We start from the raw sequence: 27,881 nt of genomic DNA, 5'->3' as shown, positions 1-27,881 counted from the left end.
CCTCCGTAATCCAGAGATGAATCTGTGAGCAGTCCAACACCACCCACTCTCAGCTGGCTGCCTTTTAATCACACGCTCAATATCGCCGAAGATTAGGCAATTATTTCCGCATAATTAGTGTCCGGAATGAGGCACAGACAACATCCATAACGGGGTGCTTAAGGAGAAAAATTTTTTAAAAAGGAGAAAAAAAAAATCTTAAAGCCAAGCTCACTGTATTTTGAAATACAGCCCTTGGAATCTGAAGAAGAGGGATGAAAAAACAGCTACAGCCTGATTGTTCCCTGCGTGCCTGGTAACGGGGCTGCTCACACGTGGCTTCCTCCACGCCACTGCACGTTCCACTCCTCAGCAACTTAAAGAGGCCCCACAGAACCCTCTCCAGTCACAATTCAACACAATTTCATCTCTTTTTCTGCTTTCATTTGCTACTTTAGTGGTTGTTTTTCTGTTTTTTTTGTTTCGTTTCCTTCTCCTCCATTTTGCTGCGCACAGCAGTTCTGACAAATCCCAAGACACTCTCTCCCACTTTTTAGGCCTCATTAAGCTCAAAACTGCGTTCAGGGTCAATGGAAAGTTCATGGAGCTCATGAGGAAGCTGGGATGATTAATGGGTTTGCATGGAGATAACGTGAAGCTTGCCCAGCTTCCTGCTAAGGACAGGCCCAGACCAAACCACGCTGTCCAGCCTTGGCAGCTGCCCTCGCATCTCCAGGGCTGAACACAAACAGAGAGACCCTGAACGTGCATCTGGGCTCTGCAGCTCAGGCCAAGGCTGTTCTCCACTCCATTCTCCTGCCTGTGTTCTTTCTTTTCTAAGATGCAAATCTCAGCTGAAGGGAGATGAATCTGCTCGATTCAAATGAAGTTTTTTCCATAACTGCTGCTCTGCTCAGCCCCAGAACAAGGCTTTGGTAGCAAAGGTGTTTGCAGAAGGCCACAGGCCGCCCTATGAGACACTGAGTTTTTCCTGTTTAAACTTTTGAAATGAGTATTTCGAGCTGACAAGTTGCTCCCTGTCAGCTGAGCCAGTGTAATAAGCTTAAATCTCTGTGTGAGGTTCAGGGTTCAGCGGAGCCCTGATGGTTGAGCTAATGCTTGGAACAGCACATTTAGTGGGAGCCACCGCTCCCAGCACGACCCAAGGTGAGGGCAGAGTGGGAACAAGTCTCCTGAAGTATTAATGGCCACCTTGGGGTCTGCAAGGAGTGATCTCTGGCAGGTCAAAACAAGGAAAAAAAAGCCCCCCAACAGGGATTAATGTCAGCTCCAACATGCATCACACAGCCAGTCCCTGATGAGGTTGGTATTTGGAGGATATCCTGATTCGCTGCTTCCTGCTGACAGGAAATAAGTTTGTTGCTACGGATTTCAGTGACAGCAAAAGCCAAAGTCAACTCAAAACACCCTCCTGAAAATAAAGTTCAACTGGGTAACATTACACACAAAAAACCCCCTAGAAAGATGATGATGCCAGGGAGCAACAGAGTTCCAGCAACATCTTCATTACAATATATTTTTCTCTTTAAAGAGCCCACAGAGCCAACCATGTCATGTGCAACAGGTAGCAGGAATAATTCAGCATACAAATTAAGAAAGCAATTATTATTATTATTATTATTATTATTATTTTAATCACATAAAAGGACACTCCAGGGTTTTGTAATTTTGTGATCCCAGGGTAAGAGACTTATAGACAGAAAAGGTGCAGCACAATTGGAGGTTACCATTTCCTTCTGGTAGTTGGAATGTTGCTGAATTAATATTTTCATCCAATTACCTTTCCTGTGTTATGTGTATTCATACATCAACTCCTGTTGCTTCTAATTGAGGTGGGAACACTTCCTGCCTGCTCCATGGTTTCCTAGATAAATCAGTGGTGAAGGAAGCAGCTGTTTGGAAAATGTTTGGCTCAGCTGGCAAGACTGGATGGTTGAAGGCACTAATCCTGGGATGTGGAGCTTTTTGGGTCCAGTTGGGCCCAGCACCTGAGGTGACAGTCACAGAGCAGCTGCTGTTAAAAGCTGGCTGTGACAGGAGCTTGGTGGTGTTAAATGCAGTGGGAAGATGTTCCCTGAATCCCCACCCAGATCTGAGCCTGGCAGGTCACAGTGTCACAGTGCAGTGACAAGGCCTGGTGGGATTTGCCAGGGAGAACAAACCTGAAGGGCTCTGGATCTCAGGACAATTTTCCAGAGGCCTCTCTGCCTGTTCATGTGGTCACTGCTTTGCTTCCCCAGCCATTTCAACCCCTTTTTTTTAAGCTGGAGAGCCAAAATAGCACCATTTCCAGGCAGCTGAGAGCAACGACCTCCTGTCTTCCAAACAAACTGTTGGGACAGCTCAGGCCAAAGTCTGAGCCGAGTACACAAACACAGCCATGGATTTTTCCAAGAATTTCTCCACCCTGTGCAGATCTATCTCCCTGTGTCCTGTCACCAAGCAAACAAACGTGGAGCAACACAAGAGCCCTGCTCAAGGGTGAGGTCTAAACACACCTCTCACCTTTTAGATCCAGCTGCTGTCAGAGCTTTGCCATCCAGTCGTGGTGACCTGGATGTGCCCTGGATGTGACAGTTGTCACATGGATTCACATCAGATAAAGCTACAGAGCCTCACAGTGTTGCATAAATTCAGCATATGCTGAGAGAAGCAATGGCTGCAACGAGGCAATTCATAATTTTAGGTGTGATTTCAAGTGGGGAAAGAGGAAGCAAGAGGGGAAACCTAGTTAAGGATTGCTATTTTTAAACTAAAATTAATATACCAACGTGCATTAAGGTGGTAAAAAATGTCTGACAGCACACCAAGGCTCCATATTTACTTTCTCTCACTGATTTCAGAGCAAATTGGCTCAGGTTATAAGTCAAAGAAGGATTCTCTTCTGCTGCCAGCACTGCACACTTCAGGAGATATCTGAAAATCAGGCTTCTTACCTTATCATTGTTAAAAGACTGTGCAATCAAAATGGAACTGACAATTCAGCTGATGCCTGAGCAGCAATAGATGCCAGCTCGCTCTCCCATAGCTAGAGAAACTCTGTAAAGCTAACAGGATTTTAAAAACATTTTGTCAGAGAAATAAGTGGCTATGACAGACCTGGGGAGCAGGCAGAATAACAATTCAGCTCTCTGCTGCTGGATATCCCAGTGACAGGTGCACTTCAAGGGCTGTGCTACACAACACCACTGCCCTCTCCAGCAGCCCTGCTCCCAGGAATCCAACATGCTCTGCAAACATCAGTAAATTGAATGCTTGCAGCACCGAAGGCAGGAATGCTGAGATGGTTAAGAAGGGTTAAAATAACTAGATCAGCACTGGGAGCATCATAAGTGCCTGCAGATCTCCAGCCTTGCCCTCAGCCACGAGCTCAGCGGTGTCATTTTTCCTTAAATCTCCCTTAAAAGGCATGTTTTGGGCCTGATATTCCACAGGTTTCACCTTAAGTGCAGAGAGAAACCTTGCAGGCAAGTTCTGAAAACCCCCCAGTTGTGCAGCCATCCCCACTGGAACCTTGTGGTGCAGGTTTTATTCCAGCAAGGGATCATCCCTCCACCCCTGGCAGAGTGCTTTGCCCATTTCCACGGCACATTTTCCCGGCAAATCATCCCACATCTGAAAGTGTAAAACATGTTTACCCCACTGCAGAGCCCATCTTATCACCAGCATCACAGATGAATAATTAATGCTCATGAAAGAAGCACAGCTTGTGGGTTTGAGGAAAGGGCTCTCAAGCTGCAGTGATTATAAATGACAGCAATCAGAGGAGTTCTGTACAAATAAACCACGTCCAGAACGTGGGAGAGTCCTGATGAAATGGATGCCCTAGAAATAGGATCTGGAGAACATCAATCACAAGCAGGAACGTAAGGACCAAGTCACCAGATCAAAGTCCAAGGGAGTGGGATGCTGCCTGCAGTGGGTGTAGCAGCCTAGAAATTATTTGGGGAGTGGGCAAGTTGAATTTCCAGGTGAGCTGCCACCTTCCAAGGCAGAGGAACAAGGAGATTGACTGATCTGGGGATACAAGAGTTTTCCTGCCAGTGATTTTCCTGCCACCTGGGCAGGAAAAACGCTGGGAAGGGATGCTACTCACAGCTGTCAGGAGAAGCAGGATGCTACGTAGGAGCAGAAGGTGAATGTTTATTTTTATTTCTACTTTGATTAGAGAGAGAATATTTGATCCAGAGCAGCTCCCCCGCTTCCCCCAGGGCGAGATGCTAAACTGAAGGCTACAAGTGAGCATCACATCCACAACAGCAAAATGTATCACCCTTCAGGAACTTGATTGCTTCTCATGCACACAAACACACGCGAAAATAGCCCCAAAGAGGTTCCTTCCCTCCCACGTGCAAGCAGCTGCAGAGAAATCTCAGCTTAATATTGACATCTCCAGCCTGGAGAGCACCCAACTGGCCTCCCTTAAATCTGCATTTAGGAATAAAAAGATGCAAGATGTGACAGCAGGGGCAATGGGCAACAATGAAGGGCAACAGTGCCCTGTCCTAATTTCTAAAAGTCTCTGAAGGCAAGAGGGATAGAGGGCTGCAGCAAGGGATTGCCTAATGCTTCCCTTCTTTACCAGTCACAGCTAAAAGGAGGAAAAGCCTATTAAAAGGCTGAAATGTACCATGTAGCTTCTTTTCTGCAATTGTCTGCAAATCCTTGTGCTCCAAAGCATTTTCCTTGAGAGTGCTCACAGGCACGCTACAAACAAGCATAAGTACTGTCAATTGTTTTAGCATGATAAATGCATTTTAAAGCTTTCAATATTTTTGTCTGTTTACTGGCATGCTCCTTGAGGAATTTTGACAAGCTTGCCAGAATGGAAAGGCTGCAAAATGCTTAACTTAGTGCTGAACTTAATTCTCAAGTAAGAAACCTGGATCTTGCTGGAGGGGGTTGAAAGAGAAACAAGAAAAAAGGACAAACCAACCCGAATCAAAGCCCCTGACAAAGCAAGGCTGTCATACACACTTCCAGCCCACTTCCAGCACTGCTTCCTCCAGATATCCCACAGCCATTAACGTGGCTTTCTTGCAGCCCAGTATTGCACAATCAGATGTGAGTTAACCCTCTGGGATATTCTGAGGAACTGAAGAGCTTCCAGGGATGGGGCAGCCACAGCTTCTCTGGGTAACCTTTGCCAGGGCCTCTCCACCCTCACAGCAAAGAATTTTTTCCTGATATCCATCTAAACCTACTCTCTGTCAGTGTGAAGCCATTCCCTCTTGTCCTGGCACTCCAGGCCCTCATAAATAGTCTCCCTCCACATTTCTTTTAGCCCCTTCAGTACTGGAAAGCCACGACCAGGTCACCCTGAAGCTTCTCTTCCCCAGGCTGATGGTGTCAGAAGACACCTGACTACTCATTTCTACCTTCAAACCTTCCCTTTCACACACATCTCCCAGCCCCCCAGAGCTAAGGAGGTCTCTGTAGGAGGCTGAACTCAGTCTCCACACAAAGCACAAGATCTCCACACCCACTCTGAAAGATCCCCACGTCATGTGCCTTATGTAGGGAAAGACTGGGACACCTACAGAGTACAAAACAGGAAATGGGAGTGTTCTTCATACCATCAGTCCTATCCCTTTGCCCTGAGGAAATAAACTCACAGATAATTTGCCCACTAAAGAACTCTATTCTGCTCTAATCTGGGTGAGGAAACTCCCCAGGAGATAATCTCTGCAAAACAGACTCCTGTTGTAAAGGAGCTGAGAGACCCCTGCTCAGCAAGAATTCCCTCAGGATGGGTGGGAAAGTGCTGCTCAGGCAGATTCTGCTGGTCTCACCATGGCATAACCTGTGACACAAGGCCAAGCAGGGGCAGGGTGAGCAGAGCAGGGAAATGCTTTGAGTGCAAAAAAAAGAAAAAGATGATTTATATCCCAAAGCATCAAAAAGTACCCGAAGAAGACAACAAGTATCCCAGCAGAACGAGCAGGGGAACAGCACTGAAATTATATAAGTGGCTCACATAAAAAGAGGTAATCTGCTAAAGAGTAAAATTATACCAGCCAGTGTGCACATACTGTAAGGAACTTTTAATATTGATTCACTCAATATTTCATGGAATTCACATCTTGCTCCACAGTGGAGAAACGGGTGAGAAAATGCTCAGTTTGGTCAGGTCCTGATGTCTACAAGCTCAGACAAATAGCACCATTGTCAGGCTTGGACTGCCCTCATGTTTTAATAAAGACACTTTCAGTTTAGCACTGTTTGCAGACACATTTGGTGCTAGACCTGCACAGAGAGGTGATACAGGCTGGGACTGAGAGATGCCTGCAGGAATGAGATTCCCAGCGATGGCACAGGGGTGATGGGTTCAAAGTGGAGAGAGGAAGGAGATCAAAGCTGTTCCAGACTCCTCACCGCATTGCAGAGAGAGGAACTGACATGTGACCTTTAAAAAATTCAATGAAATTGCACTAAAATTGAGTCTGAACTCACCAAACATGTTCCCGATGTGGCCGTTCTTGGTCAGCGGGCGCAGCTCGTTCTTTCCAAGTGCATATTGCTTGTAGTTATCCCAAGCAAATTTCATCATCTGTGAAGAGAAAAATGGAATGAAATTGAATAAAATTGAATAAAAACACTTAACAGGACTGAAAGTCTTCTGAACCTCAGCTCTGGGCAGGAATGGGAGTTTCTCATTTATTGCTAAACCCAGCAAGCAATGGCCCATTAATTATAAAATCTGAATTCACACTGAACACGATGAGTGGAGCTGCATCCAAAGGTTTGAGGAAGTCTCCAGCTCATCATTTCTGGTGCATAACTTGGGACTGGTACATCTCAGAAGTACCACAGTATCCAACACACCAAGAGCCTATTTTCCCCTCAGCTATCCAAACCAACAGGGAGTTGTAGGAAGATGTCTCCACCTCTGACTTTCTGACCTTTTTTTCGGGGAGTATCAGTATTTCAGAATTTCAGTTTCATCAGTATTTCAATTTTATCAGTATTTCAAAATGGTAAAGCCAAAGCTGATCTATCCCTAAGTACAGGAAGAGGAGGAAGAAATTGGTCTTAAGGACTGCACGGAAGTTTTCTTTCTATTAATTAAGAGAAGATATTTGCAAAGGGGAAATCCACAACATTTTGATATCTTCTATCAAAACTCCAAAGTCTCATCCTTAAGAGAGTTCTGCACAAGGGCTGGGTGATTTCTGAGAAACCCCTTCCAACTCAAACAATTCCTTTTGGGACATTTGAACTGTCCTGCCCGGGCCCAGCACATCAACCTTCCCCTGAGGACTGCAAGGCAAGTCTGTGCAGGTTCCAACACACACCCACCCCCCCAGCACAGCCTTTTCTCTCCTCCTGCCCCTTTGGCTCCAGCTGGTAGGAAAAATTAAACCTACAAGCAACTTTTCTTCATCTGGGAGAGACTGGGATTTGTCAGCTTCTAAGGAGTGCCTCAAATAAAGCTGCCTTTTATAACCCACCCAGCCTGGCTCTGAGCAGTTCCAGCCCCAGCATCGCAGTGACCTGGACATTCTTTGATCCCATCCCTGGAAAAAAAGACAACAAAGGGGAGGAAAGCGGCTTCAGAGAATCAACAATATTCTCTGCTGAGCCTAACAAAGGTAAGAGTTGTCTAAAATGCTTCACTCAAACCAGACTTTTGAGAGAAAATGACAGTTTAAAACAAGTCGTTCCTCCACAGAGTGCCCCTGCCTCGTGTCTGCAGCAGCCTTTGCTGCTCTATTTCAGCATCAGGAATGTGCAGGTTACTTTGGTCTGGAATTTCTGCTGTCATTTCAGTTCTTGCTTTCCCCTCCAGCTGTGTGTTTCACAAGCCCAACATCACAAGCCTCTGGCAGTATCCTCGTTAATCAGCACACAGCCCCAAAAAGCCACATCGCCAGATTCCCCCCCCAGCCCTTTTCAAACATCAAGCTTCCAAAGTAAAGTTTCATAAAGCTGGTCATATGGAGGAAGGATAAACATTTGCTGGACTGATTGGTAACATTCGGACTCTGACACCACCAGGAGATGGAATGTTGGACAAACAAATAAAGTCAACTTGGGTTTTAAAAACTCAGTGTGGGACGAATTAGTCAGTGGAGAGGAAACTAAATAATGACTGGGGGGGGGGAAAAGAAATCCTCCACAAAATCCACTTGAACATGTCTCAATCATATGACTCAGGGTGTTTACTTTATTTTTGCTAAATCTCTGGATTTTTTTTTTTTCCAGTGGTAGCGGATTCAAAATGGGAAGTTCTCACTCTTCATCAAGAGAAGAGGGCAAATCTTTGAGGGACTCTGGCCTCTCTTGGACAGTACAGAGCAAATGCTTTTATGTCTCAGAGCTTGATCCTGAAGTTCCCTGCAGGGAAGATGGTGTTTCCATAAAGACAGCATTCCCACAGCAGGGCTCCTGACAGAAAGGAAACAGCAAGTCAATCTACTGGGTTCACTCCTCTTCTAAATCAGAGCTGAGGAAGGAGGACCCACCCTTCTGGCACACAGAGAGCCTGGACATGGAGAGGATGTGGAAATGACTCTATTTTGTTGCCTGAAACTCCTAACGTTGTAATTCTGAATCAGCCTCATTTTAAGCTGAGTACGGAATTTAAAGTTAATTCCGTCCCTCTGCTTTTTTAACCCCTCCACTCCAGAAGACCCAAAGTTTCCAAACCCAGGCATCTCTGCCACAGCTGCCTCACACGGCTCCCTGCGACCCAGAGCTCCCCAGCACCTCCATCGCAGGGAGGGGATGGAAAACTACCCTGGGTTTCTCTTCAACAGTCACTTATGTCCTACAAGGGAAATCTCCTCCTCTCTTCTGTCTCCTCACACAAGGAGGGACAGCCTGAGGCCTGACAGGCTCCCCAGAGTGACCCACTTCACCCAGGACTCCGAGCGCTGTTCGAACAAACACGTTTATTCTTCATTTGCCTATTCAGCCACTTAAGCTGCATTTGTCACGGTGCTGCAGAAAGTTCCCCTACAAAATGATTTCTTGGGCTGCACTGGCTCTGGTGTCTTAAACTCTCCTTCTCTGTTCTGTCCTGAGTTGATAGTCAGGGAGACAGATGATGGATGAGATTGGATACGCTGCCTCATCAAACTGCCAGGTTTTTTCCGTTACGTGAAGAAAATTTTGCTTGCTGCTTTTAAACCCTGTAGATTTGGGAGGCAAGGTGCATAATGTGGGCCCCCCCCCCTCCCTTTTCATTTTCCAAGATCGAGCTTTCCTCTCTCCAAAAGCAGCAACTGGAAAAGTTTAAGAGCCAAAAGCATCTGCACCATTCTGCCCGTGCTGGCTCCCTGCAGCTGCCTCTCCAGGCCAAATTTAGCAGCTCAACTTCCAAACCACTGAAGAGATTCATTAAGTTTCTAAAAGGGGGGACTCCACATTTTTAGGAGTTCTCAAAAGCTTTCTCTGACCCAGGTTCCAAATTCCAGGCTGAAAGGGAAGGGGCTGGAGCTGAGAGGTGCAGGAGGGGAATGTGCCTGCTGAGGTGTTTCAGGCAGGTTTCTGATGAGACACGAAGGTTAGAAGTGAATATTTTATGCCATTCCAGTCATGACACATCACAATACATCAGTGTTAACATTATGCCATTTTACATTTGAAAAATGGCCCCAGAACCACAAAAATTATGGAAATAGATCCATAATTTTAGATTTTGCTCTTACCAGTGAGCCATCTGCCATCTAATAGATAATTATCTATTTGGCCCTGATATTCTAATCACTCTGGCTCTCAGCTGATTTATGGCAGAGACTTCCAAATTTATAATTTAATTTGTCAGATTGCTCTTTCTTTTCTACAACCTGTAAGTCATTTGTTACTTTTGAGAGTTTCAGCAGCCCAGTCAGACAATTATGCATTAAAATCAACTAGAAATAACGAAACTGAATTCTGAAAATCTGCACTACCACTTTCATCATTTAGGCCATTATCTTTCCTTGTGCTTTGGCCCATCCAAACCCAAAAAGAATCTGGCTTTCAAGCCCACATATTTCATACAGGCAGCAGCAGAACAAAAAGGCGTTTGGTGAATTCTGTGATCCAGGTAATGATGAAACAGGTTTCAGGATAAAAACTTGACCAAGGAAGTGTTTTCACTTTGAAGAGATGCACAGATCTTTAGCACATTTAATAACTAAACCACTCAAAATCTCTGAGTTTATGGTCTTGCAAAAAGCAGAGAGATGAGAGAAAAAAATACAAAAAAAAGGGGAAAAACCTCCTCCCTGCTATCACTTGCCCTCCTTTTGTTAACAGGAAAGACTCCCAAATGCAGAGCATTCCCAAACAGCTATTTGATTAGTTGGATCCATCTAGACTGGGCTAATTAGTAAATGCTTAAAAGATGAAATCTAAATATACTGACCAATCAGCCCCTTTCAAGTACTTCCAAGGAACATTACACAAAGCCATTATCCTCACAAGATAACCACTTCTGTGGCTCTTCAGCCTCCTTTCTTCAACTCCCCTTCAAACATTTCACTATAAAGTATCTGAGAAATTTCCAGTTTGGGTTAACAAAAAGGGAAGGTGAGGGTAATTTAAAATATTTCTTTCCCCATTGTATTCCTAACTGGTTTTTTCCCACCTCTCTTCCTTTCTCTGGAGTTGGAGGCAGATGAGTTGTCTCATCCCTTTCAAACCCAAGATCTGTTCTTTCCCACCTCTAACTTTCTTGCTTCCCTAAAATAGCCCTGTTCTGGTTTGGATTTTTAAGCTGCAACATAATTCCATATATTTTCCCCAACTGTGTAAAAAAATAATTTGCCAGATGACAAGATGCAGAGAAAAAGAGAGACTGACTGCCAGTGTTGCAGGCAGAAGAAAAAGTCTGCCTGAACACACCAGGATAAGCCATTTATGTTTGGAATAATGGATGTATTTTTCCCTAATCAGACTTGCATAAACTTGTATAATTCAGGATTGACTGCGGGAAAGGTGATGAAACAGCATCATGTTTATTACGTGTTGCTGTTTTGAATATTATCACACGGAGATATAAATATCCATACAAACAGAATGATACAAAAAAGCTGGAATTCACTGGAAAATCTTTAATAGAAAGCTGAGTAACTTCTCAGGTTACTTCTTTGGGACTCTGTCCTCAGTAATGTTTTTATATAACAGCAAAAGGATAACAAAAAAGGCTGTGTGTTAACTCAGCTGATTGAGATGTTCCATTTAGGCAGGCACTAAATATCCAGAGGCTTTTACTTGGTGGGTTTAAAAGCCTGGAACTGCAGAACAGACAGTGCTGCAGCACCAGAGACGTTACCAGGCAACTCACCGAGACGGACACCAACATTGATAATCCATTCTAAAGTAATTAAACTTTATAATTAAAGATTACAGTAAATCCAATAGATCCCAACAGGAACTTGAGCAATTCAAAGACACGCTGGCTAACCTGTCTGTTTTCCAGGAGCCATGTTAGCTCCTGCCTGTGAATAAAACACTGAGTGAATTGCTGAGATTTTCATTTAATTGGCCTTCAAACAACTGACAACCATGAGAGTCTCACCTTGGGAAGTGTTAATCTGATGTCACCTCACTCCTCTAACTCTGAATCAAATATCATTCTTCTTTTAATTGATGGCAAAGGGGTGACTGAGGGTAAAACCTGAGTCTGTCACTACCAAATGAAAGCCCAGGCAAAGCCAAGTGAACACAGTCCTGACTCCAACGGGACAGGTATTTCCTCTCTGGTTCCATTCTTGACTCTTACACATTGTTTGGGCAACTTCCACCACCCTGTGCCTCAGCTCATCCCTCTAAAACACAGACCTCACCCCTTTCTTCTCAAAGCACTGGGGGGAATAGAGAGAAACCAGAGTGCATTAAACACTGTGGGACTGAGCTCACTTGGGGAACCAGGCTGTCCAAGGAAGCTGTGGCTGCCCCATCCCTGGAAGTGTCCAAGGCCAAGTTGGACAAGGCTTGGAGCAACCTGGGCTAGTGGAAGTGTCCCTGCCCACGGCAGGGGGTAGAACTGGATGATCTCTCAGGTCCCTTCCACCCCAAACCATTCTGTGGCTCCATGATTCAATACTCTTTCACCCAACGATCTTGCAAACCCAGAATCATTTTGCACAATGTTCTGCTCGAGCTTTCCTTAAGCACAAGATAAATGCTCACGTTTCCACACCTAAAGCACCACCCTGAGTACAGAACTCCTCCCTTCTGCTCCAGCTCTTCCTAATGGATTCTAACCCAAAATTTCAAACCCTGTCAGCCTACTGACTGTAAATACATCAGCTGATAGTTCGGTGTTAGATGGCAGATAGAGACTGTGAATCACTTGCTACATGCAGCTTTATCTAAAAGTAAATATAACAGTAATTCAAGCAACAGGTTAGTGGGGCTTTGCTTCAGATTTTTTCTGGCAAAGTCTTGGCAGCTTGTCCTCAAACTGGCATGGGTGGTTTTTCATGCCATCAGTTGCTATCACAGCTCCCTCTCTCTTGTACAACAGCTCCTTCCTTAAGAAAACTGATCCCCATCACTGGAACAACAGAGGAATTCTTTATGAAGATAGAAGAAATCACCCTCCATCCAGACACAAGGCACCTTCCAGCAAGTTACAATAAGAAAAAAGTAAGTTTTACATTCTGCTTGTTCCCAGCCAGACAGTCCAGCTGAGTAATGGCTGCATCCAGCTCAGATCTGCAGAGGTAAGCACTCTCCCTGCCACAATCAGGGAAAAAGCAGGGCTAGAAGCCTGATTTGCACTGGGGGAACAGGAAAAAAACCCAGCACAGAGTAGTCCAAGGTCATTAGTGTTAGTGACAAGGACAGAAATAGAACTCAAGAGTCTCCCTGACTCACAGTCCCTGCTAGGAAAGCTGAATGGGGGAAAGAACAGCTCAAGCCACAATTAAACTAACACCTAATTAAATTCCTAATGTAACTAGATTTAACTGTGTCAAGAGGGGAAAAAAACCCCACTAAAACTCTTTGATAGGGCTATCTCAGGCATTAAGACCCAGCTGGATCCAGCTGCATCTAAATCAGGAAACATGTCAGCAAGAGCAGTTGATTTTGCAGTTAGCCCAGTAATGAGATGCTGGACTGGAAGAGGACAACAACGGTTTTGAGAACAAATTTGCAAGTCTAGACCAAAGCACAGAGTGATTTAGTAGAGACATGAGAAGAGCTGTAGCCTCGGCTCCTTCGCTTCCCAAAAATCAAAGCTTGGGGAAAAAATCTAATAGAAATAAAAAGGGACTTGTGTTCCCAGTGCTGTCAGCTTCATGTTCCCTGCAAGCCTCTACAGCTGATCACACACAGGATATTCCAGAGCACGGCCAGGCTGATGCTGCACAACAAATCCAGCAATAAAAAACAATAAAGATTCTTTCTGCCCTAAGCTTGTTGCCCCTGACAGCTACTCAGGCACTGGCTGTCACGAGGTTTGGGGAACAGGCAGGAAAAGGCAATCCATGGTGTCCAGTTTGCAGCCTCAGCCAGGCTGCAAACTGACCCCATTAAATCTGAGAGGTGATTTTTTTTCCAGGGATGGACACTCCAAAGGTAATCTGGGATGGTGCAAAAAGAATTGGTGTCAGAGGGCAAGTCTAACTGTGTGATGGAGACCAAAGTGAAGATGTTGTGCCAGCAAACACATGGAAAGGGAACAGTGAGATACAGGAAGGATTAGGAATTGAAGAGGTGACACTGCAACAAAGATGAGCTTAAAACCACAGCAATAGTTATGATCTCCCCTCGTTATTACCACAGAATGAAGGCAGAAGTAGCTCTTTGAGCAACATGAGGAAACCAGGGAAGAAATTTAAGGTGTTTATAAAACATTGTGGGTTTTTTTTTTAAATGTATATACTGTGCAGAATTTGAACTTAACCCTGGTTTATGGCTTCCCTGCAGCCAGATTTCCCACCCAAATCAGATTTTGTAAATGGAAATTGCAGCTGTGAGGATATATCTGTAGCACTTAAGTACTGCTTTCAAAGCAGAAGGTACCAGAATGTGTTGGAAGGTACCAGAATGTGAAAAACAGAAGACCAGGAATCAATCCCTTTTTGTAAAATATCAGAATGCGACATAATAATAGCAGATACTTAAAAATATTAAAATATACCCAACTACATCACACTGTGCTATACTCTTCCACGCTCCTAGTTACAGGAATTATGGGATATGCTGCACTTTGGTAGTGGGAAGGTACCCCATACCCAAACACACACGGAGGCACAGCAAGCAGATATTTTCCCTGACACTGCTAAAATATCACAACTCATTTACAATCCAGTGTATTGGTTCACTTCACAAGATGACTTTTGCTAACAAAGCTGTGTATTAGGAGGTGTCTGTCAAACACATGACAACTCCTCAGCTACTGTGGGGGGTGCAGGAACACAGGACAGCAGGCAGACCCACAAAGCCACCAGTACACACCGTGTGGACACTGTCATTTAGATTTTTCAAGTCCTTTTAACTCCAGGTTGGACAGTCTCGCTTTTGCTAGTAACTACTATTTCACTCCAGCAGGCTCTGAGGAAAGAAAGTGGGGAAAAATTACTTACCAAGTAATTATGCTCCTTCAAATGTCACCTCCGAGTCCCCTCCTGAGTTTTGCGCCTGCAGCACAAATCACGCAGGAAACTCCCCGAGCTCTCAAGATTTTGGGCACTGTCACATACCCATAGGCTGCCTTGAGGGCTCTTACATTTCAGCTAAGTCCCTTCAAGCATGTACAGCACACGGTCTTTGTAAATCCCTAATTACACCCAGACTACAGAAAAGTGACCGGCGTTCCAGGTGAGTGATGGGCAGCAGTTAAACACCCAGGCCAAGAATCCATCAGCTCCTCACCATAACGTCCCCATGCTAAATGGGAAGGTGGATGGAAACACAAGCACCAAGCGAGACTGTTTTTACAGACCTGCATTATGACAAGGTAAGTAATTTTCTCTTTCCCTACAGATACCATCTGCACAAGATTCTCATTTCTGGAGAGCTGCAGCCCAAGGGGATGCTCTAAAAGGAGCTGTAGCCATAAGTAACCCAAAATGGGCAGACTGCAAGGAGATGGAGGAACAGGATAAAAAAGATCGTGGAAACATTTTGCTTCACTTTTTCAAGGATAATAAGAACAGGGGAAAAAAGTCTCTAGAACCTATTAGGCCTGTCTGGGGGGACAGATGTCAAACAGATCAATACTGAAAAGAAACAGAACAAGAGAAGATACCAGGCTTTGTGCTCCTGAGCCTTGGATGTGGCACCATGGCAGGAATCCTCTGTGGGTATGGAAGTGGAAGACTAAACAGGGACCAGAGTCTCTGTGTGTAAATCTGCCACGAAGCCAACCTGAGGTAAGTAAATAAAGCCTTCCTCACCCAGAGCAGAGACATCCTGACAGTCACTGTGGTACAAGGTTATGGAAATCATGATGCACCAGGCTGGGGTTCTGTGTGAGGCTCCACAGTCCAAGCTGGACACCCGGAGAGCTCTAGTCCAGCCCAAGAAACATTTCCAAGGTGTTTTCAGATATACAAAAAGTGAAGACCAGCCTCAAAGTCGCCAAATCCTCTTTTGGGGAAGAGATTTCTCGGCCTTGGATACAGCAAGAGGCTTTGGAACACGAGTGATATGGAGCTGCTAAGTCAGAGCAGGAGCCAGGTGGATAAACAGGACTGATTCACACCATGGCTCGAGGTGCAGCCCTGGTTGATGACAACCTGAACAGGCCCTTAAATCTGGAAAAGGAAATCCCAGCTCTGAGCAGGACCACGCTGCAAGATACAAAAGGAGTCCTTCCACACCAGAAGGAAACCTTAGCAGCGTCCCGGGCTCACTCGGAGCTCAGTGCACTCATCTCACTCTTCCCGTTTCAGCTGAGCTGCCTCTTCCCTCCCAGCATCCACAGAGAGGGAATTGCTTTTGACACATGGATGGCTCAAGGGCCCGAAACGCAGGCAGAAGCAGATGGGATAACTGAAGGAAGGGGAGAAAGAAAGAAAAAAAAATGTAAATACAGGCCAAGAGTTACCCTGCATCACTCCTGTTCCACGCTGTGAGAACCGACTTAGGGAGCAGAAGGAACATCTGTTTGGAAACCGTCCTTGTTTCAGTCCAAATGCTGGAACAGGAGAAAGAGGGAAGCTTGAGAACTGCCAGCACACCTCGTGCTTTATCTCACACTTGGATGGCTTAACAGGAGAGATCTGGGAGGATGAGTTTAGTTTAATGATTTCTTGCTGGTTCACCTGCTCCCCATCTGTCTTTGTAGTCCTTGCTCAGAGGGACAGATTGGAGCACTGCTGTCCTCTCCCCTTCCCAGAGTTACTTGTGATTTGAACTTCTGACGGGAGGAACAGAGCAGTTCTCAAGCATTAAGTAGTCCACTGAGATTAGTCCAATAATTCATCAAAGGTAATAGCTAATAACAGACACCAGAAACTCACTCACAGCCTTCCTAGAGCCTCATGTCAGAGTTGTCACCTTACAAAAGCGTTACAAGAAATTCCTGGACCACAGTAGCAAATTTATTAACCAGGGGCTGATAAACTCTTCCAAGAGTCCCACAGCCCACAATAAATCATACAAATCAGGGTTGCAAACACCAGATCTTTAATAAAAATGAAGTTGGAGGAGTGGATGTTAGAACAATGTCAGAATTCAGCTGGCAGGATGGAGGGGACTCGTTTTCATTTAGTTTGACCTCCCATCCCGAGAGGGATCAAGGCTTGGCCCTGGCATCACTCCAGCACTGCACTACACAGGCATCATACGACAGTGACTAATGAACTGCTGAAAGAATAAAGCAAGAAATGGCAAGTTAAGGGATCTGGGTAATAAACTAAAGAAGAGAGCCATAAAGATTCATCAGAATTAGAGACAGAAGGCACCTCCCAGGTCACAGACTCCATGTTCCTGTCAGCATAGAAGAGGCACCCACAGTACTGCTCTGGCCGTGCTGCCTTTCAAGACCTAAGGAACAAGGTTCCACTCTGTTCCACTCACCAAATTCCGCCCTAATATTCAACTCCAAATTTTGTTTAAGTCTTTGAAATCCAGAAATGAAAGAACCAAGTGAGAAGACTGCTTTATCCTACTGCAGCCAGGGCTGCCTTTCAGAAATCAGCCTTTTGAGTTATGCTACTGTGCAGCCACCCATGAGAGTGGGCAGATCCACAGCCAGCAGTGACAATGTTCTGGTTGTTGAGGGCTCACCAACACTCAGAACAAATGTCTGATAGACAAGATAATCGAACACAACTGTGCTGGTTCAGGACTGAGGAATCCCAACACGGTCTTGGTGCTGGAGGAAGGACTTCAGGAAAGCCAAAACGGCACCAGAAATCAGCCAAGGATTTGTTTGGGTTCAGCACAACGCTGAACTCCAACATAAATACGTGTCCTTCCCAGAAAACTCCAGAGAAAAACGAGGCTCAGATGGAAGAAGAGGCAGAAACATCCCATTTCCACTGGAAGTATTTCACTTGTGAGCTGGGCTGGCTAACCCAGACAGCAGGAGGGTTTCAGGATGGATGAAATACGATTACATTATAATTATCCTTTGTTACTTTGCAAAGTACACGGTTATGCACTTTCTTCACTGCCCAGGGAAATCATGTTAACACAATTAGAGCAAGAACCCTGCTTTAAACATGGTTGCTCGGACGTTACTAACACGGCTCCAATTCTCAGTACAGACAGTCTTCAGAGCCATCCTGCTCCATAAATCAGTGGGAGTTCTGTCACTTCCTCTGAAGAGAAGAGACACTCTCCAGGATGCACTGAAGATACAGCTTCACTCTATATCATCATCTGTGCTAGAGCTGCTGGCACGAGATGCTGCAGAATTTCTACATCTCTCGCATTTATTATTCTTTGCAGCAGAATATCATTCTACCCACTAATAAACTAAGAGAGAGAAATCTAACAACAGCTCTAGGGCCATGCAAGGCAAGTGTTGGAGGCCAGATTAGAACTAATGAGCTCCTGGCTGCCACTCAATCACAACCATCAGAACAATTAGCTCAAATAAACCCAAGAACCGTTTTCTGCTCCGCTGTCGTCTGCCCGTCCTCCCCAGAAACTCCCAAGCTGGAAAACTCCACATGGGTTTGCAGAGGGGAGAGGTCACAGACAAACTAAAGTTCAGTGCAAAATGCCAACCAAGTGGTGGGGAGACCCACAGAGTGTCCCACTAAAAGGGGGTACAACAGGCTCCTGCTCTGGTTGCCCAGAGCCCGCTGAGGAACAGGCAGCTGGGTGTGGATGGTGCCTCTGGCTCACACGGCCAAGGAGGGACACTGGGAAGAGCAATGGACACCACCAGGCAGGGATGGGTGACACAGGATTACAAACACAAGGATGGGGAAAGTCCCAAGCCCCCATGATGGACCTAAGGATGCATGGGGGTTTCAGCACATAGGGCTGCCATTCCTAGAGAGCCAGAATCCATCACCTTTCCTGCTAAGGGAAGAAATTTTATGAACACACTTCCCCTTTTCCAACACCGTGGAGATCTCTCCTTTGATTCCAGCACGCAGCAGACAGGCACACGAGGGACTCTGCATCCCTGCTGTCAAGATAAGTAGATGCAGAAGGGAAGCACTAAAGTCACTTCAGTTTAGTGCAACCTCTTGCCATTATTTACGCTCCAGAGTCCTGCCAGGGAACGCTGAAGGGCCCGAGAGGAAGCAGTTTTGCTGCACATTAACTTGCTGGATTAGGGATTAAAAAACCTGTGCCCATTTCACAGAGGTGCCCAGTGGAACCACACGGTGCCACAACGAATCTGCCATCAGGAACAGAACACAGAACCGAGTGTCCTGATCTCATTAACAGTAGGTGCTCTGCTCCTCCAGTCAGGGGACAAATGAGTAACATCCCTGTCCCATAAACAGAGGATGTTTATTATCCAGTCCTTCAGCGTTCCCACTGTGCTCTCTCTCCTGCAGTGGTCTGGGTCCATCATGCACAATGCACTCACATTATGCACGGATCAGGGACATCACTGCCCATGACAGCTCCTCTGGAGCCCTTCCAAAATGTTGTGTCATATGATGAACTGAAGTGCCAAGGGGACACGCAGTAAAGACAGCAATCATGGGAGTGTGTGCTCTTCATGCCAAATCCATTCACAGCATTCAGTGAGAAGTACTTTTCTGGGGAATGTAAATGTAGTCTCTTTCCTAAGTTTAAGAATCAGAATGCTCCAAGCATAAGATCTCCTCTTCCTACCAATGGAGTGAATATTCCTTCTGCCTTCTCCTTTTGACAGCTTCATGTCAGCTTTATGTTCAGATCAGTCTGTCATTTAATACTAAAGATACATTCCCCTTTCCCCCTCTCAGCCTCCCATCTAAAACCTGAATTGTTCTCAATACTGGAAAACATATTCAAAACCATCAAAATGATAAACAACCTAAACAGTAACAGAATCAGAGGGTAAACCAAACATGATTGATTAACCTCCTCTGGTAGAGCCCTGCATACAGAGCCAAAGGAAAGAACACTTAGCACAAAAATCTTTCTCCCATTAAGTGGCAGATTTAATCATTGATTAAAAAGTTAATCAAGAGTCTATAAAATTTTTGGCTGGAAAGACGGGATCTTAACCCAGGTGACTGCTTTTTAGTAAATATTTGAAGAACTGAACATACACAGCCCCACAGACTGATGGTAGAACAGGGAGGTTACAGGCCAGGCTCCATCCTTCCTGCCCCAAATCCCTTGTCTTTCTACCTGAGCATTTTCAGGGAAATAAGTGTTTCTACTGAAGTGATTCAGGAAGCTGTAGGCCCTTCTGCATCCTGGAAACTCATTTCACCCTGCCCAGCACTTGCAGTCACTCATCATCCGCCCAGAGAGGTCCAAAAACCAACAATTCTGCCCTTGTGAACAGGGCACTGCCTTTAAGTGGCAGTTTATAAACCAGTCTAGCATCAAATTCAGTTGTTGTGGAACAAGTGCTTTCAGTGCTAGATTTGGGAGATAAGAACAAATGACTTCAAATTGCACAGTACTTCCAAATTCCAAAACACCCTCAGCTCGACAGAGATCGGTAATAGCGAGCACTGAGGTATCACTGGCATCTGAGGCAAACAGCACAGCAGCACAGATCACAGTATGTGAGGCATTTTCTGTACTCATGCACTCTATCAACAGAACAAATACATTTTTAGTCAATTAACTGTACACCCTACAGCTGAAAGAGGCTCTAGGTCAGCTCTAAATTGTGTTTGCATGAATCCACCAAAGGCTACTGAAGCAAAAAATCCACTGTATGCACCATTTGTGGGATTTACACTACAGTACCCGTTTCACAGGTTCAGTAAATAAATGCAAGAGAAGGAGTGTGGAGCAAAGGAAAATTCCAGCAAGCCTGGAGCCAGCCAGTGCTTCAAACTGCAGAGAAATTCTCTCTTGGAAAGGTGTTTTTACCCCAGAGAAAGAATTACGATCTGATCACAGTATATCTGACTGGCTTGAGATCATTATCCCACTCCATCACAGTCAATATTTCACTGAGAACTCTCTTCTTTACCCCCAGCACCCAAGGCAAGTCTGTTGGAAGCCACTGGTTTTACATTTGGCCGGCACAAAGGATTAGACACTCTCCAGGTGTCTCAGGGAGGAGCATTTCCATCTGGAGCTGTGCGTGGTGCTGCTCACGCACCGAAGCCGCTGATGGATCACGTTATTTGCTTGTCGTGCTGCTCAGCCCCAGATTACACAAAGAAAAGGCATTTTCTCCAAGTGGAAGAATAGGAGCTGCACAGAGCAGGGGAAGGGAGAGGTCTGAGACCTTTTTATTGCTGGCTGCAGAAAGGAGATGGTCAGAGACCACCAGTGATGTGGTTCACAGCGCTGTACCAACAGGGCAACTCAAACTGGGAACTGTTCTGAGTCCTGCCTTCAATGAACTGGTGACCACAACCCCTGTGAGCTCCCGCTGAGAACACCCACACCTCGCCTCCCCAGAGGTGTGCGAGAGGGAAGGAGCATCAGAGCAGACACTTCTCCCAGCAGGGGTCAGGGCTGCGGCACAAATTCGGGAGAACAAGCGGCGCTTCCCCAGCTCTGCCCCAAAAACCAGCACTTTTTCACTGCAGTCAACAAACTGTCAAAACCACACAAAGGCAACTCAGCAACCAACACCAAGGAACTTCCCACAAAAGCTGAGCTCCTGATAACACTCCTGCTTCTTGCTAATTATCTTTTAGTGATAAGCTGTCAAGATATTTGTGTTTAAAAGACTGATCTACCTGTTAATCTGCGGAGTGATGCAGGGAACTGTGTACACGGACTCTGATGGCCTCCTTCCCCCCAGGGTGGGAGTTTTGAAAGCAAATACATCTTTAGAGCTGTCTTAAAAAGAGGACAGAGGACAGCAAGGTGAGGCAAGTAGAAGAAAAGCCAAGATGAAGAGAACTGCAATGTAAAATAAATAGGCTTCAGTATTATTAAACCAAAGGAAATTAATGCATGTGTCAAACCCAAGGGTACAATCCCAGCACAGGACTAAACACCTGCCTGAATTTGACATATTCCCTTATTTGAAAGGGACAAAGGACACTGTCAGGTTAAGGTATGAGGTATTCCCAGACACCAAGCACAGAAATTTGCCTTTTGTACCCAAAAAACAAAAGAAAAACTAGTAAATCTCTTTGTCTCTTCACATTTTTCTCACGTCCCGTGACTGAACTCAAGTATTTCACCGATGAACTTTCTGGTCTGGCTGGTTACAGTGGTTGTCCTTAAGCACTGGATGGCATTAGTAGGGTTGGTATAAAAAATAAAGAAATGCTCTTTTCTCTCCCCACTGCTTCCCTACCTATGAGGCCCGTGAAGCCAACGCAGCAGGAGTACAGCAAGAAACAGTCTGTTTGGTTCATCCATCATCAGCAAAACTGTCAGTTCAGCTCCAACAGCAAAATCTTTATTACTGGTTATGATGCAAAAGGCAGAAACCACACGGTCTGATTTCCCCAGATCTGAGGCTGAGTTTGCAACACCAGCAGTTGGAGGGGAAATAATTTGGACTTTTCACTGAGCCAATCTGATCTGGAAATTGTTGAGAGCAAATAAATATGGAATCCCACCGTGGCATTTCTGCAGTTGCTCTCCAGCTACAACCACCTCCCTCCTTTCCTGAGCATCAGTGATTAGTATTTGGCACATGTAAAAAATCAGCTATTCCCTGAAGCCATGCCTGACTGATCAATTACAGAACTAATACCTCTTCCAGAGGTCAGTTTAAGAGATGAATAATCCCTTTCAAACTTCCCAACCTGCAGCACGGGGAGGTTGTTATTTGGTTTTCTGCAGCTCTCTTGGAAAGGTCAGAGTGCCCACAGTACTCAGCTGCCCACAGGAACACACAGCAGTATATCCCAGACAATCCTCCAGGTGACCAACGACCTTTCTGCAGTAAACAGCCTGTGCAAGAGAGGTGCTCTCTTTTCTTCTCAAGAAAACAACCATTTATTGACCGTGGACTTGTCTTCAAAGGTAAGCAGAACCCAAGCTGTCTGCCACTCTGTTACCCACCAGTGCAAAGCAGATACCTGCATGCACATGTCAGCTCAGCTCCCTGCAGCACTTACTTCTTCTAACAGGCTTTTCTGGGTGTCATTTCAACTTGCTAATCCACCTCTTTTCCTTTCTGCACTCTGAGGAAACACAGCACTGAAAGCACATGAGTGAGTGAGGCAAATACACCCCCCCAGCCTGACTCCTCAATCTGCAAACAGCTCCTGGTGCCCCTCACACTCCAAAGGGCTTTCCCAAACAGCAGTAAAGTGGGAGACACCACAGCTGTGGGTTTCACACTCTATCTTTTAAACAGGAAAAGTCTGGCAGGGCTGCATTAGCACTTTCCACACATAGCAGCCAAGAAAGTCATGACACACCCTCTTCCCTAGTTGAAGCATCCAGCAGCTCAGAGGCTGGTGGGAAAGAGCGGATACAAGCTTGGATTCCTGCTCAGACTGAAGGGGTCCTGTGGAAAACAGAAAGTTCCAAGTCTCTAGGCTGGGCATCAGCTCTGGGCATCTTTGATAATGCACTGTTTTTTCCTCCTGGCTTTCATCTAAACTCTGGCAGATGGGGAAAAAAAAGTATCAACAAATTCCATCCACATCCATCCTCTCTGTTATAGAGGTGCTGACCTGTAAGAATGGCCTAAGGGGAAGCAAAGAAAACAACCAAGCTTTTAGTACAAGGATAGTTTGGAACACATTTTAGCAAATTGCAGGACTTAAAGCTCTGGAGGAAGGAGAGAAAAGCTACTTGCAGCTACTGCACACACTTTAAACCAGCCAGCAAACCCAATACCTGCCCTGCCAGCATCTCAGATCACATGAGGAATATTTGCTAATCCAAAGGCTGTATCATCACTTACTTCTGCCTTGCAATTCTTTTTTCCCCATCTGTTTCTTTTTATACAGCATTTGTCTTCTAACCTTCCTGATTTGTTTTCTTCATGTCTTTTTGATTCACAAAAAAAAAAGATACACCTTATCTCCTTCCCAGGCTGCACCACCCTCCCTTGTTTTGCACAGTCAGTCTCATATCTCAGCACCATATTTATTTCTCTCTCTCTCTCTGAATAAACAGAGTGTAGGCACTTTTAAGGAATAAGGGCTCTGTTTGAAGAGTAATTAGCTGTCAGCATAAAACTAATATTTATGGATTCTCATCCTTGAAAACTCTAACTCTGCTACCCAGCACTGATTATGGCTGTTAGAAACAGATGGGGCTGAATCCATACAACTTGAAATAATCCTATATTTAAAAAATAATTAACTACGAATAAAGGACTGAATGAACACCACTCGCTTTCCTAAATTCGATTTTCAGTTCGACTCGTTTGCCCGGAGCAGAAGCTGGATTATTCCCAGGTAAGTGGTGCTCCCTGGAATACCCTGGAAGTGGGATTCTGCAGTGTATTCAGGCACACGCTCCCCAACTCCCAGTACACACAACAGTCGGGTACTGGAATATTCCAAATGCCCCGGAGCTGAGATGCAGCAGGAAAGGATGGCTCAATCCCGACTGGGATCATAAAGAAACCCAGCACCCCTGGGTGTGTTGTGTCTGGTTGCCCGGCACAGAAGTTGGAATTTTACCAGCCGTGCAGCCTTTGTTTTAGTGACTGATGAGAGCTTTAAAAAACTGTTTTTAAAATACAGGTTGGAGCGGATGAAAGCCCTCGGTGTGTTACTCTTTGACTTTCTCCCCTCTTCAACCTGGGGCAGCATCTTTGCTGAATGGCTGCACCTCTGCGAGAGCCACAAACTCGGGAAATTTACACTCTGCTTAATTAAATCTGTGCTTTTTACTTATTGGCACCTCTTTCTGGAGCAAAATTCCCTCCAAGTTGGTTATTCATCATAGCAAAAGGATACGACAAACACAATCGAATACTACACAGAGCCTATTGCTCCTGGTTAACTGGGTCACAGCCCGTCTGCGATGTTTGTGAGGCTGCCAGGCTTTTATGCACGAGCTGTGGGCACGAGGACAAATTCTCCCCTCACCCTCACACCCCTGCAACCCCCTCCACGAGGTTATCCTGGCTCAGCAGGGTCACAGCGAGGGCAGCCCTCGGCTCCCTGTAGTGGGTAACGATTCCTGTGCCAGTTCCACAAGGATTCACAGGGACAGACCCTCCTGCTCCTCCCCAGCTCCTGTGAGGGCACATCCCACCCCACCCCACCCCATCCCATCCCCGTGGACCAGCACAAGTTTTGTCCCCATTTCTGCAGACATTCACACCGACCCCCCTGGGGATGGAGCCTCTTGCACAACCAGACACCTCCCGCCAAGCGAGTTTTTTTTTTTCCCCCTAATAATAACCAAGCTGAAATTTAAATTTCCCTTTGCTTAATTTCAGCTCTTTGATTTCCAGTCACACCCCATCAGGCTGCCTTGACATTTCCTCTCCTGTGAGCGGAGAGGTGTGCGCCCGCTGACAGGAACACCCCCTGGGAAAGGGACAACCCCAACTCCTGCCACTTTCCTTGGGAAAAGGAAGGAGAAAGGGGAACGGGAGGGTTGTGTGGGAAATGAGGGTGAGGCTGGGGAGGTGAGGGAGGGTGAGGAGAGTGGAGGCAATGAGGGGAGGTGAGGGTTGACTGAGGGAGGACACAGACAGGAGGGCTGACTGAGAGGGTACATGGCTGTGAGGGGGGCAAGGGCTGACTGAGAGGGGGGCACGATGTGAGAGGAGGATGAAGGCTGACTCTGGGGGACACAGCTGTGAGGGCTGACTGAGGAGGAAAGTGGCCATGAAGGGAGGCGAGGGATGACTAAGGGGGGACATGGCTGTGAGAGGAGGCAAGAACTGACTGAGGGGGAATACGGCCACAAGGGCTGAGTGAGGGGGGACGCAGCTGTTGAGGGGAGGTGAGGGCTGACTGAGGGGGGACATGATGTGAGGGGAGGATGAGGGTTTACTCAGGGGTACCCAGCAGTGAGTGCTGATAGAGGGGGTACCTAGCAGTGAGGGCTGACTGAGGGGGACACGGCAGTGAGGGCTGACTGAGGGGGACACGGCAGTGAGGGCTGACTGAGGGGGACACGGCAGTGAGGGCTGACTGAGGGGGACACGGCAGTGAGGGCTGACTGAGAGTAGCGCGGGCGCTCCTCACCTCTTTGATCTTCATCCTTCGGGCGCGGGTCTCGGGGTCCTCTCCGGGCCGCCCGCCCCGCACCGGGTGCCGGAGGCTCCGGCGGAACCGCTCGTAGTCGAAGCGGAACGGAGCCCGCGTCTCCCGGGCGGGGGTCGCGCCGGTGGCGGGCTCGGGTCGCCCCTCGCCGCCCTGCACCTGCTGCCGGGCGCCGGGCGCGGTGCGGGCGGGCGGGCCGGCCATGCGGGCGGCGGTGCGGAGCTTCTCCCGCAGGCGGCGGGGGGCGGCGGGGCTGGCGTGGCGGGGCTCGGCGGCGGCGGGGGGGCTGCGGGGCAGGTCGGTGTCGCGGGTGGAGGAGGAGGAGGCGGAGGACGAGGAGGCGGAGGATGAAGAGGAGGCGGAGGCGGTGGCCCGGCGGGGTAGGAAGAGGCGCTTGAAGCGGGAGGAATCGGGCAGGAGGAAGAGGGCCCCGAAGCAGAGCGTGAGCAGGCCCGAGAGGAAGAGCAGGAACAGGAACTTCTGCGGCAGCCGCAGCCCCAGCGCCGCCGGCCAGCCCGGCATGCCCGGCAGCTTCCGCAGCACCACCATGGGGCACCGGATCGCGGCCGCCGGGCGGGACCCGCCGCCGCCGCCGCCCCGGGGAGCGCCGCGGGCTCCTGCGGCCAAAGGCTCAGCGGTGCCCGCCCGCACCACCGGCCGCCTTCACCGGGGACCGCACGTGGGTGGCTCCGGGCCGGGCGGAGCGGCGGCTCAGCGTCCCCCCTGCCGGCATGAAGGCGGCGGCGAGCGCATCCCGCCGGAGCCGGGCTGGGCTGGGCTGCTCCCGGCGGCGCTCCCCGTGCAGGCTCCCCGCCGGACGGACGGACGGACGGCTGCGGTGTGGGGCTGGCTCAGGCAGCGGCGCCGGGGAGGTGCGAGCCGGTCTCTCTAGGCGGTGGGTTCATGCTGCAGCATTTCTGCGGGGCGGGGGGGAGAGAGACACAAGAGCGCGGTCATTCAACACCAACGAAGGAGGCAGCCGGCGATACAAGGCTTTTGTCCCCTGCCCGTCTCCCGCCCTCCAGCTGCACTAGTTCGCTTTCCCTCTCTCCGGACTTGCCATCAACTCTCCAGTCCGCGAGCAGCTCCTGCTCTGCACCATCTCCCTTTCCAGCTCCGGGCTGCTGGGCTTGGCTGGTAGGGAAGCCCGGGGGGCAAGAGGGGCAGCGAGAAGGTCCTCCTGCTCCTCCCTGACGGGGAGCGAGAAGCCCGGCAGAGGTAGGATGCCCTGGAAGGCGCAGGATGCCCTGAGACAGCCCGGGAGAGGCAGGATGCCCTGGAAGGGGCAGGGTGCCCTGGGACACAGCACAGACAGACAGGGACGAAGCTGCTCCGCTCCTCTCCAGGCTGCCAGGGGCTGCCTTCACCCGCGCAGGGCTGGGGGACGATGGGGCTGCAAACCAGTCATGCGGAAAGCTCGGCTCGGGCTGAGCTTCTTAAGGCAAAAAAAATTAAAAAAAAAATTTAAAAAATTAAAAATCTACGGGTTTTGCTCTTGCTAAAATAGATGCCGGCAAATTCCCTCTTTCCCCCAAATCTCTGCTTGGCTGTTAAGAGTTATCCACATCCCCACACCAATCCCCTCCTTATGGGAGAGACAGCGCTCAACTTTCAGACCCTGAAAGCAAGCAGGACACGGCTTAAAACCCTACCCTACAAGCCCCCAAAACACACCTTCTCCTACGGGCAGGGACAGCGCTGCCCCCCCAAAACACGCCGCCAGCCCCGCTCGGCGGACGCTTTCCTACCCCCAGCCCTGTTTTACTCACCCCTCTGACAAATCCAAGCCTCTCCGGCTCCTACAGTGAGCAAAAAATCTTCTCAGTCCTGCCCGCTCATCCCAAACAGCGAGAGCCCCACTCTCGCTGCTGCCAGCGCTCAGTTAGGAGAGGGGAGAAGCTGGGCTCTCTGGGAGACAGCTGCGCTCTCCCTGCCCACCCAGGCACGCGGGAGGGAAATGCCTAACTGCACTGAGCTACTTGGATGCCTCTGCTTTTCACCTCGGAGGGGACCCGCGGGGCCGCTGTCGCCCCCCGGTGCCCCCTCACGGCAGCACCGCCCGCCGCTCACTGCGACAGCGCCGGGGCACCGCCCCCCGCCACGCCCCCCGCCACGCCCCCCGCCCGCCAACGGTCACCCCGCCGCCACCGCCAGCCAATCAGCGCGCAGTGCCCCGCCCGCCCTCGCTCGCTATTAGCTGCCTAGCCTGCCTCGCCTTTTCCATTGGCTGTCCGGCATGTCAGACAAGCC

The 27,881-nt window shown here is 47.9% G+C and overlaps 1 protein-coding gene across 1 annotated transcript in view; it reads right to left on the bottom strand.

Moving 5' to 3' along the window:
* MAN1C1 (mannosidase alpha class 1C member 1) overlaps positions 1 to 27,720 on the bottom strand; it is a 64,159-nt gene extending 36,439 nt beyond the window's left edge. The window contains exons 1-3 of the mRNA XM_051807286.1: positions 27,401 to 27,720; positions 25,614 to 26,548; positions 6,454 to 6,550 (exon numbers count right to left, since the gene is read on the bottom strand). Of these exons, the coding sequence (XP_051663246.1) occupies positions 6,454 to 6,550; positions 25,614 to 26,180 (664 nt within the window). The 5' untranslated portion in view covers positions 26,181 to 26,548; positions 27,401 to 27,720. The remainder of the gene's footprint in view (positions 1 to 6,453; positions 6,551 to 25,613; positions 26,549 to 27,400) is intronic.
* Between the last annotated feature and the right edge of the window lie 161 nt (positions 27,721 to 27,881).

The sequence above is a fragment of the Manacus candei genome, unplaced genomic scaffold (assembly GCF_025592945.1).
Source record: "Manacus candei isolate 608988 ecotype Guabito, Panama unplaced genomic scaffold, ASM2559294v1 h1tg000070l, whole genome shotgun sequence".
Taxonomy (NCBI): Eukaryota; Metazoa; Chordata; class Aves; order Passeriformes; family Pipridae; genus Manacus; species Manacus candei.
This window is presented reverse-complemented; position numbering and strand designations above follow the sequence as displayed.